The sequence below is a fragment of the Anas platyrhynchos genome, chromosome 7, assembly GCF_047663525.1.
Source record: "Anas platyrhynchos isolate ZD024472 breed Pekin duck chromosome 7, IASCAAS_PekinDuck_T2T, whole genome shotgun sequence".
Lineage (NCBI taxonomy): Eukaryota > Metazoa > Chordata > Aves > Anseriformes > Anatidae > Anas > Anas platyrhynchos.
Window position 1 is genome coordinate 28,710,311 of NC_092593.1, and position 14,355 is coordinate 28,724,665.

The window sequence follows — 14,355 nt, forward strand, 5'->3', positions numbered from 1 at the left end:
ATTCTTCATAAGTCACCATCACTGAGCATGAAAGAAGAGTGATGTGTATCGTTTTGAGGAACCACAAAAGATAAGACAATTCAGCTTCCAGCAGCTGCCAAATTTTGTTGTGTTGGGTGGGCTGGGTGGGTGGGAGCTGGCCTAAGCAGAGGTCTGCAGTGCCACTCTGGGAGCTGCTTTGTTTTTTTGTTTTTTGTTTTTTTTTCCTTCTCACTTTTGAGTGAGTGTAAGTGTTTGTCTCTCAGGATCTTCAGAGGACTTAAATAAACAGTAACAAATTTAACATTGAAGAATACTTGAAATTTCATTAAGGTGTTTTTCTCCAGATGACAGTCTAGCTATAATAAAGTTTGTAGGTTAGTAGAATAGGACATTTTAAGTATAGATGTTTAAAATATATATATTCTGCTGGATCATTTAAGAAAATTTGGGCCTAAAGGTAACACTTGAAATAATGGTTATGGTGGTACTCAGGACATGATAATAACTGTAGACTGTTTCCTACTGCTAGGGTGTGTAGGACTTTGTTAGCACCTGTTCTTCTCTAACTGTGTGGATGTCCCATAGCTCTCATGCTCAAAACATTTGCCTGTGTGATGTAGGTAGTGATGATACCTGTATCGTGTTTGTGGCACTTAGGAATGTACAGCAACGAGGTTTCTGTACAGCTGACAATTTTGATATTCCCTTATATTAGAGAAATCATTTAATGAATGGTTACTGCATAGAAAACTCAGGAGCAGAAGATTTTTGTCTGTTACTACTCTGTATGTCCTTTAAATCTAAAATACCTTACAGCTGAAAATCCAAGGAACTTGGAGCTGGCCCACTGGTATTTTTATTTCATCAGTCCAGGCCTGTGATTTCTAAGAATGCTGTCTACCCAAATAAAATAAGCAAATAAATAAAAAAGAGGAGAAATTGGTGCGTTTGCTTCCTAAAGTAGAAATGATCCTAGGATGATCCCGTGATGAGGGGGTAAGCAGTGCACACAGTTTCATTTCTGCTTCCTGCTGCCCTCTGCTGTATAGCCCTCTGGATGAAACAGAGAGAGAGCATGGGCCAAAATGAATTATCTGTTCAGCAACAGGTTTTTCCCGGCCACCAACTTGCCTGCAGCCATCCCAGCACAGTTGGGCCCCCATAGATCTGATGATTTTATAATGCATTGGGTTTGCTGCTGTTACTTTACAGAAACAAACAGGTCAGAGCATTTGCAAGCGATTTTGAGTTGACCACCAGGGAAGAAGGTTGCTTGAGTCTCTGGGGCAGGTAGGTTGAGCACAACAGCTGCAGGACGTGTTGTATTGTATCACTAGGCAGGTGTTCCTATGCTCAGAATACCCAACTGGATAAAAATGAAGGCCTGGTTTTCTGAAGTATATCCGTTAGCATCATATGCCTGATCTGTTACAGTGCAGGTGAGACTGTTGTTTTTACTGTTGCATAGATGTTGTAGGAACATTGCAAACCTACAGGGGCTATAAAAATAAATAAATAAATAAATAGCAGTGGTTGAAATCCTGAATCTGTCAAAGCTGATGGAGAGCAAATAGGGTCTGAGTTTCTCATGGCGTCATGTCAATATCACAGTGATTTCCAGAACCTTTGCTGTCAAAGGTCTGTACTGTTGCCTGTTAATACACAGGCTGTTAAACGTGCCAACAGCAAAAAATTCTGCACGAAGTGCAGAAATTAATTATAGCGACTTACTACTTTCTTTAGTTATTCCAGAGAAGAGGAATTAAGAACTGTGGTTTTGGTCAGTATAGAAAGCAGCTGGCCTCGTCAGGTACAACATTTTTGAAGAATTTTGTTCTTCAGAGAGAAAGATTGATAGTCAGTCATTACAGGTTTTTTTAAAAGTTTTTAATGTGTTCAGTGTTACCATACAAATACCATTTTTGTTGCAGTTTGGCTGAGATGTCTTTAACAAACTGAAGTCCACATGTGTGTCTGAATATATATTTGTGCCTATATTTATATATATATATATATATATATGTATATATTGGTGTATGTTATTTGCTTTAAGCAGTTACTCTTCCCTTATCTTCCTGTGTGATAGAAAGTAGCCATTAGGCTTTACTTAACTGGTGTAAGAATATTAAATAACTCTGTCAGATATAGTCCTTAACACTTGTCTCCAATCATAATCTCAACTTTGAAGATGAAACCTCATTTTACATCTGCTTTCTTGCTTTCTGTACAGCACACTTGTTCATATCCTTCTGGTACAGCTGAAGCACAATCCATCAACTGATTATTCCAAAAAATGACAGTTCCACATACTTCCTTTGTTTAACATTTGTACAGAGATTTAAAAATACAAAGAGCTACATAATTTCAAAGTTTCATCATTTTTGTATATTGATACCAGCAGTGGCAGCAACAAATAGGTGAAATGTCACAAAATACTGTGCAAATCCTTAAAATGGTTGTTTTGATGACATCCTGAGAAGCTATCCAGGAAATGAAGGGGGGGGGGGTATGTTTTGAAGCTGCCGGTTTGACCTCTGAAATTGCAGCTTTTGCAAAGAGAAAGGGAGGTAAGCATGAATTTTGTATTTGGGTATTTTCTGAAACGCCATATAGAGGATGCAGGAGTGCCCAGGGTTCGTCTGCCACCTCCTGTATGTGATGGAAATGGGAAGCTCTGGATGTGGGAGCTGCCCTTCCTGCCCGTGGGACGCTGACTCGCTTCCTGAGCCCAGTGAGGTGTCACTGCTGGTCACAGCATGCTGAGAGAGGAGGGAAAGAGAATCTCTCCCGGAAGGGCAGAAGTGATGAACCTTGTGGGTCGAGATACAGATAGTTTAAAAAGTGAAGGAGAAAAAATTACAAATAAAAAAAAACAGGTGATGTGAAAGCAGTCACTCACCAGCAGCCCCCTACCAGGCCCCAAATCCAGCAAACTGCTCACAACAGGCCAGACAGACCCCAAGCAATGGCTCGTTTGGAAAGCCCACCCCCCAGTCCTGTTTTTTTGCTGAGGATGGCATTGGATGGTGTGGAATATACCATTGGTCACTTTGGGTCAGCCGCCCTGGCCTTGTCTCCTCCCAGCTTCTTGTGCACCCCCAGCCTACCTGAGGAGGGGCAGAGTGAGAAACAGAGGCCTTGAAGTTGTACAAGCACTGCTCAGCAACAGCTAAAACATGGGTGTGTTTTCAATATTGTTTTGGTCACAAATCTAAAACAATACCATGTGGGTTACTGTGAAGAGAATTTACTCCATCCCAGCCAGACACAGTACAATCTCCACCCCTTGCTACATACCATTTGTATTATACTCAGGTCCTACAGTATGCAAGATGTTTCCATCAGCCACTTCCCCATCCTTTGTCATATGCACAGATATTCCTGTAGTCTATGGGCATTTCTGCGTATTGGGGTGCATTAAACATCCCATAGCCAACTGGTCAAAAGAGGTGATTCTCCTGCTTTATTTAGCGTTGGTGCAGCTCCAACTTGAATATTACTATGAAGCTATGGGATCCACAATATAAAAAGGATATTAAGATAGTTGAAAGCATCCAGAGGAGGTGAACAAAGCTGGCTAAGGGGCTGGAAGGCATGTCCTGTGAGGAGAGGTCGAGGACACTTGGGTTGTCTGGTTTGGAGAAAAGGTGGTCAAGAGATAACCTTATTGCTTTCTGCAACTTTGGCATCTGAGGCCAAAGATTTGGGTATCTCCAGAGAAGGAGACTCCACAACCTCTGGGCAGTCTGTTCCAGTGCTCTGTCACCCTCACAGTAAAGAAGTGCCCTCACATTCAGATTGAGACAGGGAGAAAGGGAAAGCATGTCGATTTTGCAGGTTTTAGCTAACACAGGGAGTATGATGTGTATCAACCACAAGGACAAGATCAAGGCAGGGAGTATGAGGACAGGACAACCCTAAAAGATAAGGGAAGAAAAGACTTCCTGCACGCAGATAACAGAACCATCAAGAACTGGCTTGACTGCTGAAGTCTGTCAAAGAAAGGAAGGGTCAGGAATGTAGCAGCAAGGAAGACTTCTGGCCTTCATCAAAAGATCATCAGAGTACACTGGATGACCACCCAAGGACTCCAGTACACATGCAAAGAGGGGTGGGAACCTATGTTAAAGATTCTTCAGAGACCTGATGACTATGCAAGAAACTTCTGGGAAATGAGTATGTATATATCCTAATATAAGCACACTGTCCTTTGGGGTATGTGGTCCCCCAAACACCCGGTGTCATAATAAAGAACACCTGCTTAATAACTTTGGTTATTGAGTTTTCACTGCGTCACCCTGTTTCCTTGCTGGCTGAGTACCACAGGTTCACAACCTACTTGACACTTGTTACTATACCATGTATGTACAATTTTAGCCAACCAAACTTTAATTTCTCCTTTTTCCCCCTTACACACCTTTTTTTCTTTTTTTTTTTTTTCTATTTAACTGGAGGGACCCGTGGTTTTTTGTTTCTGTTGATTCTACCACTGTTTGTCTTGTTTTTCTTGGCCTTCCTCCTTATTTTGGGACCTTCTACTGTCGCCTTACCTGCTTAACATATCCCCCACTGTTATGCCACTGCTATGCCTGAGCAATCACTTTTGAATATGCAAGGTTAGTGGAATTTTCAACAGCAAAAATATAATGTCACCTTTCCCTCCCCTGCCTTTCATCGTAAGCCGTAAACTCTCAGCCAGCTCCTCAGCCATTCCAGACAGAGCTCCACAATCTCCAGCTGCTCGCTCCCATGAAGGGCAACAGCCCCTCCTCATCTTGCCAGCATGTCCTTCCTAAAGAGCCACTATGCCTCCAGTGCAAGGCTAACACGCTAGAATAACAATTTCCTTGAGTGACAGCAAAAAGGGGGGTTGCACCCCTCACAAATCATAGAATCATGAAAGCTGGAAAAGACCTCCAAGCCCATCTGGTCCAACCATCACTCAGCTTGGTGTTGTCTGCCCTCTTGTTGAGGGCGTGCTCAATCCCACTGCCCGTGTCACCGACAGAGATGTTTAATTACAGCAGGCCCAGTACAGACCCCTCGGGGACACCACTTGCCACTGGGCTCCACATGGGCATCACAGTAGCTGTTGACCATCTGTCCAGTTCCTTATGCCCTGGAAATATAGACACAGAGGTGTATGGGTCTTGGCACTCTGACATTGTCACCACAAGTTTGGTGACCCAGCCCCGCAGGTCCCTTCCTAGCCAGCGCTTGGTGGCCCTGTGACAAGGGGCTGCTGATGGGCGCTTCAGAGAGCTGGGGCACTGAGAATCACAGAAACACAGAACTGTAGGGGTTGGAAGGGACCTTGAAAGATCATCGGGTCCAATCCCCCTGCCAAAGCAGGTTCCTCAAAGCAGGCTGCCCAGGTAGGTGTCCAGACAGGCCTTGAATATCTCCAGAGAAGCAGACTCCACAACCTCCCTAGGCAGCCTGTCCCAGTGCTCCGTCACCCTCACCGTGAAGTTCTTTCACATGTCAGTGCACAACTTCCTGTGCTCTAACTTGCAGCCATTGCCCCTTGTCCTATCCCCACAAACCACTGAGAAGAGGTTGGCTACGTCCTTCCGTCCCCCACCCCTCAGATATTTATATACACCGAGGAGATCCCCTCTCAGTCTTCTCTTCTCCAGGCTGAACAGACCCAGGTCTCTCAGCCTTTCCTCATAGGGAAGATGCTCCAGGCCCTGGATCATCTTTGTGGCCCTCCGATGGACTCTTTCCGGGATATCCCTGTCTTTCTTGTACCGGGGAGCCCAGAACTGGACACAGTACTCCAGGTGAGGCCTGACCAGGTGCAGGGCCACCTGCTCCACCGTGGTCACCTCCATGGGCTGCAGGGGGACATCCTGCTTCACCATGGGCCTCACCACAGGCCGCAGGGGACTTCTGCTCCGGCGCCTGGAGCACCTCTCTCCCTCCTTCTTCACTGACCAAGGCTGTTCCTCATTCCTCTCACTCTCCCAGCTGCTGTGTGGCGCAGCGTTTTTTTCCCTGTCTTAAATATGCTCTCACAGAGGCGCGAAACAACATCGCTTATTGGCTCGGCTCTGGTCAGAAGTGGGGCCCTTACCGAACATGGGGCAGCTTCTAGATCCTTCTCACAGAAACGACCCCTATGGCCCCCTGCTACCAAAACCTTGCCACGTAAACCCACTACATTCCACCCCTCGCCTCTGTTAAAAGCATAGTTAAGATTAATCACAATATCCTCTTACTTTACAATTATCACAGCCTTCTCAAACTTCATTTACTTCAAAAAGAAAAAGAATTCACCACACCAAAATAAACATAACACCATCACAGCACCGACAAGGTGGGCATTTTACACACACACCACCCCTCGTCCCTTCACCACGTTAACATCTCACAGTTACTGCTTTCTTAAATTCAAAGCCCTTTGAATTCTTAAATTCAAAGCCTGACGTCAGCTGGGGTGACCAGGTTGCAACCGAGGGCGAGCGAAGCGCACAGGCAGGAGAGCTGGGAGCAGACTGGAGTGCGATGGAAAGGGACGAGGGAAGCAGTGATCCGGTACACACCAAAACGGCTTTCCAAGTGGTGATCAATGGCTGTAGGGAACGGATGCCCTTTGGGGAGCAGAATCAGTGGGAAGTTAACTGGGGGCCAGTATGGCCAACAGAGAAGTAGGAGGAGATGCTGGACAATGCTCAGCATAAGCCTGTCTCGGTGGGACGGTTGCGGCACCCTCCTGCTGCACCGTCTGCACAGGAGTCTCTTGGCGTGGTGGTGATGCTGCTGCGCTGCTCCCCAGCGTGCGGCAGGTCTGGGGCCCACCTGCCTTGATGGCTCCACAAGTTGTCACCACAGGTTTGGTGACCCAGCCCCGCGGGTCCCTTCCTAGCCAGCGCTTGGTGGTCCTGTGACAAGGGGCTGCTGATGGGTGCTTCAGAGAGCTGGGGCACTGGGAAGCCGTGAGGGGATGGGGTGGCAGGAGGGGGCTGAGGGGCGAGGCAGGTGGCAGCGGGTCACGGGGCCCTTTGTGAGCTGCCATGATGCGGGCTGTGTCCAGGCAACGGCCCTTTGTGACCTCCGGGATAGAAATGCTGCTGGCAGCCTGGTTTCCCCACTTTTCCTGGAGGACGAGGCGGGACAGGTCGGGAAGGAGTGGAGCTGCAAGGAGTCCCTGCAGAGCCACCCCATTCCTGCTACCCGTGTCTTTGGTGCTTCCTGGAAGCGTTTCCCATCCCTGTGGTGGGAGCCCTTGAGGCCAGACCTCAGCAGCATGGCGGGGAGAGACCCCAGCATGCCCAAGCTGGCCTGGACGGAGGAGGAGGAGGCCAAGGTTAATGCCTCTCCAGCGCAGCAGCCCTATGAGCTGACCGAGGTGCAGGTGCTGCAGGCAGGTGAGAGGCTGAGCTGGGCTGAAGGGCTGGCAGCTGCGAGCTGCCTCTGCCCCTTGCCGTCCTCACAGGAGCTGCTGTCCCATGTGGCACGGGGCGAGGGGAACCGTCCAAACCCATGGGATGAGCAGGGAGAGGCAGGCCGTGGGCAGCCATCCTGTGGCTACAGACCTCTCCTGCGCCATGGCAGCAAGCACCTTGTGGGGTGCAGGGCTCTCCACCCTTACCATGCCGCGTCTGCTGGGGAACACCTGGCTCCCATGCATGCACAAGAGAGGTTGGGCTCAGTGCCCAGCTAGTTCCTGGCTCGGGGATCACCCTGCCTGGGCAGCATGGTCTTGGCTGTGTCCTCCAGCCTCTCCCACGGACCCTCAGCTCTGTCTGTGCTTGGTCTTCACCAAATCCAGGCTGGGACCAGACAGAACAGGAGCAGCAGCAACATCAGGAGCAGGAGGCCATTGCAGTCGAGCTGGATAAGCGTGTACTACACAGTGTCATCCCTCCACATCATGTAAGTATCCAGTCAGTGGGTCTCAAGCCCTTGGGGGATCGTGTGCCCCCCTTCAAGCTCTGTCTGCTGGGCATGTGACATCCTTTTTGGCCAGCCCTGAGTGGTGGGAATAGAAGCGCTTGTCAGTGGACCCCAGGAAAGGGATTGCTCTGGCAGCAGCCCCACTCTCAGCCCTTTCTCCTTCAGGCACCGGGCATCTTGAGGAGCATCTACCAGTGGCTCGTGTCCAACACAGAGCAGTCTGCCCAGCACCGCCTGGACAAGAGCCTTCTGGAACTGGCCGAGGAGCACCCCCACGACGTGGTGGTGACTCTGCTGCGCTGCTCCCCAGCGTGCGACAGGTATGGTGCCCGCCTGCCCTGATGGCTCGGGGCCCGTCAGCCTTTCGAGCCCATCCAGCGCCAGCTGCCAGGCAGATGGCAGTTTTCAGGGTGCTCTGCAGGGGCCGAGCCCTGCATCGCCCCATTTCCCAGCCCTGGCACGTCAGCCCCAGAGCCTGCCACCACAATCCCTCCCTGCCCCACAGGGCCCGCCAGGGGCTGCCTGTGAGGGGCAGGGGGCAGAGGTAGGACTGGCAGCCAGCCTGGGCCCCTCCACGGGTGCCCAGGTCTTGGTGCTGTGGCCAAGGCCCCCCTGACCCAGCTCTCTGGCCCTGCAGAGCTGCCGTGACCATGTGGAGGGTGATGGTCGTCTCATCCCGGACTAAAAAGAAGGTGATGACAGAGCTGTGCCACGTGCTGAAGGACTGGCCCTTTCACAGGACGTCCACCTCTGACGGGGACAACACGGATGTCTTCGCCCTGGCCGTGAGTTTCTGAACAAGCCCTCTCTCCCCCCAGGGGCTGCATCTCGGGGCAGCTATCCCTCCTCCCCTGTCACTACGTCTCCCTGCCTCAGGCGGTGGGCTGCAAACCTGGCTTAGGGCATTTTAGGGGACAGGCCAGGGCCAAGGCACAGCCCAGCAGGCTGCAGGGGCTGGGACGGAGAGCCCAGGCTGGTGGCAGGCCGCAGGAGGCTCAGCCAGGGCACACTGCCACCGCCCCAGGGAGGCTGCCTGTGGCTCAGCTCCGGATGGGAGCCAGGCCGGGTGCTCTGCCTGCATCTCCTGCGGCCCACGTCTGCACCTGAGCCTCGGCCTCCCACACTGGGGCCGTGCCACGGGGCTGGCTCAGCAGTGAGTGCCATCTCTGGGTCTTTTCTGCAGGCAACCAGGGTGCTGTGGGAGCTCCTTCGGCCAGCCAACTACCCAATGGAGCAGGAGATGAGCTTCTCTCTACCCCTGATGGTGTTGCTCTTCCAAATCTTCGCAAGCGCGCAGCAGACACCAGAAGAGGTGGAGACCTTCTTCAGGGAATGCCAGCAGGAGGAGGGCATTGCCACCAGCCCCAGCAGGTGCTTTGTCCCCCTCCTCCCATCCTTCCCATGGTCCTGGAGCCTGGGCCAGGGATCCGGGTGTGACCTGGGCTGTGCTCTGCCTGCAGGTTCGCACTGCTGACTCTGAAAGCACTGCTCTGCCGTGTTGGGTATGATATGCTGGTGCTTGAATTGGGAAAGAGGAATATCTGGGAGATGCTACTCCACGCTGAGAGCCACCACTGGGCAGTGGGTCTGCTGGCCAGGTGAGGGCACTGAGGGACACCGGCAGAGCCCGGGGCGCGTGAATTGCCCGTGGGCACCAATGAGGTCTCCTCAGAAGGGGCAGGAAGCCCATGGTGCACCCGAGGTGCACACTGCTGTGGGGCACTGGCTTCCTCCCTGCAAGGAGAGGTGGGGAAAGACCAGGCCTCCGGGAGCATGAAATGCTGGTGGCTGCTGGAACAGAGCCAGGAGCACTTCACCCGTCCTGCTCAGGACTTCTGCTCAGGACTCCTGCTCAGGACTCACCCTGCCTTCTTCCCTCTGCCAGGGCGATGAAATATGTCTCAAGAACAGAGCGCCGACGGATTGTGCTGTATCTGGAAACGTGGCTCAACAACAACGAGCCACGCTGGAAGGTCCCCGCCATGGCCTTCCTGGTCGAGGTGAGCCCGATGGCAAGCGGTGCCGGCCTGAGCTGCCTCTCGCCACTCCACCCTCTGGTGGCCACAGCTGTGGGGAGAGGCTGGCCGGTGGAGCTGGGGCAGGGCTTCATCCGTTGGGGCTCATCCCCTTGGCACACACTGCCAGAGTGACACTTGTCTGCGGTTTCTTGTGCCTCCCGTGAGCGAGGTCTCTGCCGGCCAATTCCAGCCTTGACTGAGGCGTGTTTTTCAGATGCTGGCCTGTGAGGACCTCAAAATGGAGTGTCTTCGAGTCCTGCAGCTCTTCCCAAGATACCTGAGGAGTGAGTGCACGGCGATGCGTCAGCTGGTGCTCAAGGGCCTCAAAACGCTCAGCAGAAGACCCTATGTGGTAAGCAGGGTTCAGCTGGCTGAACACACCCCATTGGTGGTGTGGCTCTGGGCCAGGGATGCTGGCTAACACCGTTGCTTGGACTTGGCTGGGCACCGAGTGCTGTGGGAGCTGCTCCCAACTCTTGTGCCTCCCCATGCGCCTGCCCAAGTCCTTTGGGGCAGGACCGTGGCTTCTGGGCACTGTGGGCTCTGACAGCCTGAGAGTGTTTGCAAGCACAGCCCAACACGGTGTTGTTGCTCCCCACAGGCGAAAAAAATGGAGTTCCTGCTGCCAGAGATCATGGGGATACTGCCAGATTTGGAAGGGGACGTGGCTGGAAATGCGCTGTTTGTGCTCAAAAACATGCTCAAGGAGATGACCATCAACAAGGCCAGGCCCACCGCTCTGCAGCTGGCAGAGAGGCTGCCAGCGTTCTTTGACAGTGTAAGGCTGAGGGCACAGGGCCCAGCGGGGGTCTCTGAGGGCCGGTGCCTTTCCTGATGGATGTTGGGTGCTGTCAGGAAGCATTGTGCCCTGTGAATTTTCACACCCTTGCCCAGGTGGGCCTGGAGCAGCTGGTGCTGAGGTCTTCGCTTCTTCCTTCCCACCAGGAATCCAGCTCCACGCAGCTGCAATCCATCCACTTCTTCAGAGATGTGATGAGCCTTTTTGCAGCAAGGGAGAAAGAGCAGCTGAAGACACACGTGTGCCAGAGCGTGATCCCGCTGTTCTTCCACTTGCACGACGAGAACCAGCAAGTGGCCGAGGTTGGCTTCTCTGCCCAGCGTGGGCATTTGGGGAGGGCGATGCTGACACCCCGGGGTGGGACTGAGCACCCGCAGGAGGGACGGAGCCGTGGGCTCTGCTGCCATCCCTGCTCCCTGCATCCAGCCCCAGCTCCCTCGGGCACTACACTGCGGAGCAGACGCCTGCTCCCTGTGGTCAGCCTGCCCCACACAGCGCCCTGGGCCGTGCAGAGGCGTGCAGCCCCTGCAGCCTCGCCAAGGGGCTGGGGACACAGGTCCCCTGAGAGCTGGGGGTGCCACTTCAAAGTCTCTGCTGCTCTTCAGGCCGCAGAGGAAACCCTTCTCGATGCTGCCAAATTCCTGCAGAGGTCGCAGCTCGTGGACCTGCTGGAGAGAAAGCAAACAAGGAGACTCGGCAAGTACCTGGTAAGGACAGCTCTGAAGGCCCCGACCCAGACTGGACAAGCCCACAGCGCCCCAGGGCATGGGGCAGGCAGCTGTCCAAGGGGGAGGCTCTGCACCAGCCCCATGCCCTTGCGCTCTCTCTTGTGCAGCTGGAGGACAACAGCCTGGATGAGCACCTGCGCCAGAGCCTGCCGTACCTGCAGAGCCCACAGGAGCCCTTGCGACTGGAAGCCGTCAGGTTCATCGGTGAGCCCGAGCCCCGGGGTCCCTCTGTGCCCGAGGGAAGGAGGAGGAGGTGGCCCGGCCAGCAGGGCCAGCGGGGGGGAGATGGGGAGATGTGCTGCTGGGAAGGGCTGGCGGGCAGAGTTTGTGACAGGCTGTGTGTACTGCCTAGGGCTCATTGCACGGCGAGTGAGGGATTGGCGTGAGGAGGAGCTCCTCATCATCTATGAAGGTAAGTGAGGGCAGCGGGGTATTGGCGGATTGCCCCCTGCTCCTGCCTGGCCACAGGAAGAGCTGGGTGGCGCTGGCCACAGCAGGAGCTGGTAGAATCATAAAACCAGAGTCACAGAATGCTTTGGGTTGGAAGGGAGCTGTGACGTCATCGAACTCCAACCCATCTGCCTGGTCAGGGATGCCTCGCGCTAGACCAGGGTGCTGAAAGCCCCGTCCAACCTTGCTTGAATACTTCCAGGGATGGGGCCCTTCCCAGGGTCCCCGCAAACACAGGCTCTGACCTTGCCTCCGCTCCTCTCTCTCACAGCCATTCAAGGCATGACGGATGACGTCAGTTCCTCTGTCTCTTCGCTCGCAACTGAGACCCTCTTCATTATACGAGCTGCAATGAGGTTGCCACGCAGTGTACCTGGATTACGAGGGCTGAGCTACCGACTCTGGAAGGCGCGGAAGAAGTGCTCTGCACTGGCCTTCCTGTGCTGCTGTTGCTGTGCACAGGGATGATGGCAGGCATCCTGTGTGCTGGGGCCACCCAAAAGCGTGTGGAAGGCTGGGTGTCCCCTGGACTCTCCCAGCATGTGTCGCACCTCCAGCCTTCAGGACCTTCTGCCCCCTTCGCTTGCTCCCAGATCTCCTTGGCCTTCCCCAGACAAGCAGTCTGTCTTCTTCCCCTCATCTGCGTGTCTTTCCTTTGAGGCAATAAAATCGTGGAAGACTTGGGCCCTGAAGTGACTGGGAACCTCCAGCGAATGGCTGGCTGTGGAGTAATTGCTGGGGGTGACTTAATGAGACTAAACATCTTGCCCCAGTTACGCCTGGGAAAGGAGTTCAAGCATATCGGTATCTCAACGGTGTGCTCGTTGGTGGCCCCAGCGTCTTGTGGCTCTGTGGTGGGGCAGACTCAAAAGGATATAGTTGCCCGTCTTGACAGCTGAGGGCTCCAAGCTCCAGCAGAAAAGATAAAAATCCCAGGCCGCCATGCCACCCACGGGCTCTCACCTCACACATGGCAGCACGGACCCAAAGGTCCCACTCGCCCCAAACAAACTTTCCCGAAGTTTCAAGGATGCCGAGAAGCCCTACTTTACCTGGGAAAAGGGCCATTTGTAGTCCGTCCAGCTTCACAGGGGGGTGTCAGAACGATAAACCAAGAGCCAACCATTCTGCCAGGGCCCTCCAAAGCGCTCAAGTGACCGGTAACTGCCGGAACCCCACCCCTGCCACAGGGGTGCAAACGGAATCCCTTCGAAAACGGTGTGTGCAACGAGCTCCCTATGGGCATGCTCATCAAATAGAGGAGGGCACACCTCAGATTCTTCCCATGCGCTAACCAGTAGAGGTTAAGCCAGATGAGAAGCCCCCTTCCTGCCCCGGTGAACATGCTCCTCCCCAGTTTGAGCCCGATTTCAGCAGCGTGTGGTTCACTGAGGCAGCCCCAAGAAGGAGAAGCGTGGAAGTATCAAGCCGTAGCATTACTGCCATGGTTCCGCTCGAGTGGGCAGCCGAGCTCCACCACAGCCGCTCTCTCACTCCCCTTCCTCAAAGAGGAATGGGGAGAAAATATGTGAAAAGGGCTCAAAGGTTGAGATAAGGACAAGGCGATCACGCAGTAGTTACCGTAACGGGCAAAACAGATTCGGCATAGGGAGATAGTAAGATTTGTTGTTTATTACTAACAAGCTAGAGAAGTGAGAAATGAAGGAAAGAAACCAAAAGCACCTTCCTCCCCATCCACCCTCTTCCACCTCCTCCCCCCGAGCGGCGCAGGGGAACAGGGGAATGGGGGTTATGGTCAGTCTACAGCACTTCTTCTCTGCCGCTCCTTCTCGGTCACTCTCGTCCCCTGTGCTGTGGGGTCCCACCCACGGGATGCCATCCTTCATGAACTGATCTGGCATGGGCTTCCCACAGGCAGCAGCTCCTCCAGAACTGCTCCAGATATGGGTCCGTACCCATATCTGAGGGATGGGGGTCCATCCCTCAGGAGAAAACTGCTCCAACCTGGGTCCACCCAGGTCTCCTCTCCACGGGCTACAGGTCCGGCCCGGAATCTGCTCCGGGAGGGGTCTTCCACAGGCAGCAGCCTCCGTCAGTGCAGGGCCACCTGCTCCACCGTGGTCCTCACCACAGGCCGCAGGGGACTTCTGCTCCGGCGCCTGGAGCACCTCTCCCCCTCCTTCTTCACTGACCTTGGCGCCTGCAAGGCCATTCCTCACTCCTCTGACTCTCCCAGCTGCTGTGTGGCGCAGCGTTTTTTTCCCTTTCTTAAATATGCTCTCACAGAGGCGCAAAACAACATCGCTTATTGGCTCGGCTCTGGTCAGCAGTGGGGCCCTTACCAAACATGGGGCAGCTTCTAGATCCTTCTCACAGAAAACACCCCTAGGGCCCCCTGCTACCAAAACCTTGCCACGTAAACCCACTACATTCCACCCCTCGCCTCTGTTAAAAGCATAGTTAAGATTAATCACAATATCCTCTTACTTTACAATTATCACAGCCTTCTCAAACT

At 53.5% G+C, this 14,355-nt stretch overlaps 1 protein-coding gene across 2 annotated transcripts; it reads left to right on the forward strand.

Moving 5' to 3' along the window:
* Positions 1–296: 296 nt before the first annotated feature.
* On the forward strand, positions 297–14,337 carry LOC101795089 (maestro heat-like repeat-containing protein family member 7). 2 transcript variants are annotated; one of them, XM_072041142.1, is made up of 14 exons: positions 4,389–7,355; positions 7,760–7,863; positions 8,050–8,204; positions 8,522–8,669; positions 9,068–9,255; positions 9,345–9,482; positions 9,770–9,884; positions 10,117–10,254; positions 10,504–10,680; positions 10,848–11,003; positions 11,307–11,408; positions 11,537–11,633; positions 11,782–11,841; positions 12,151–14,337. In XM_072041142.1, exons 1-14 carry the CDS (start codon positions 6,932–6,934, stop codon positions 12,345–12,347), a joined length of 2,199 nt encoding a protein of 732 aa, XP_071897243.1. In that variant the 5' UTR covers positions 4,389–6,931; the 3' UTR covers positions 12,348–14,337. The 2 variants fall into 2 exon arrangements, with proteins under 2 accessions (XP_071897242.1, XP_071897243.1); XM_072041141.1 differs by having other exon boundaries at positions 297–7,355; positions 10,848–11,408.
* The last annotated feature ends 18 nt before the right edge of the window (positions 14,338–14,355 follow it).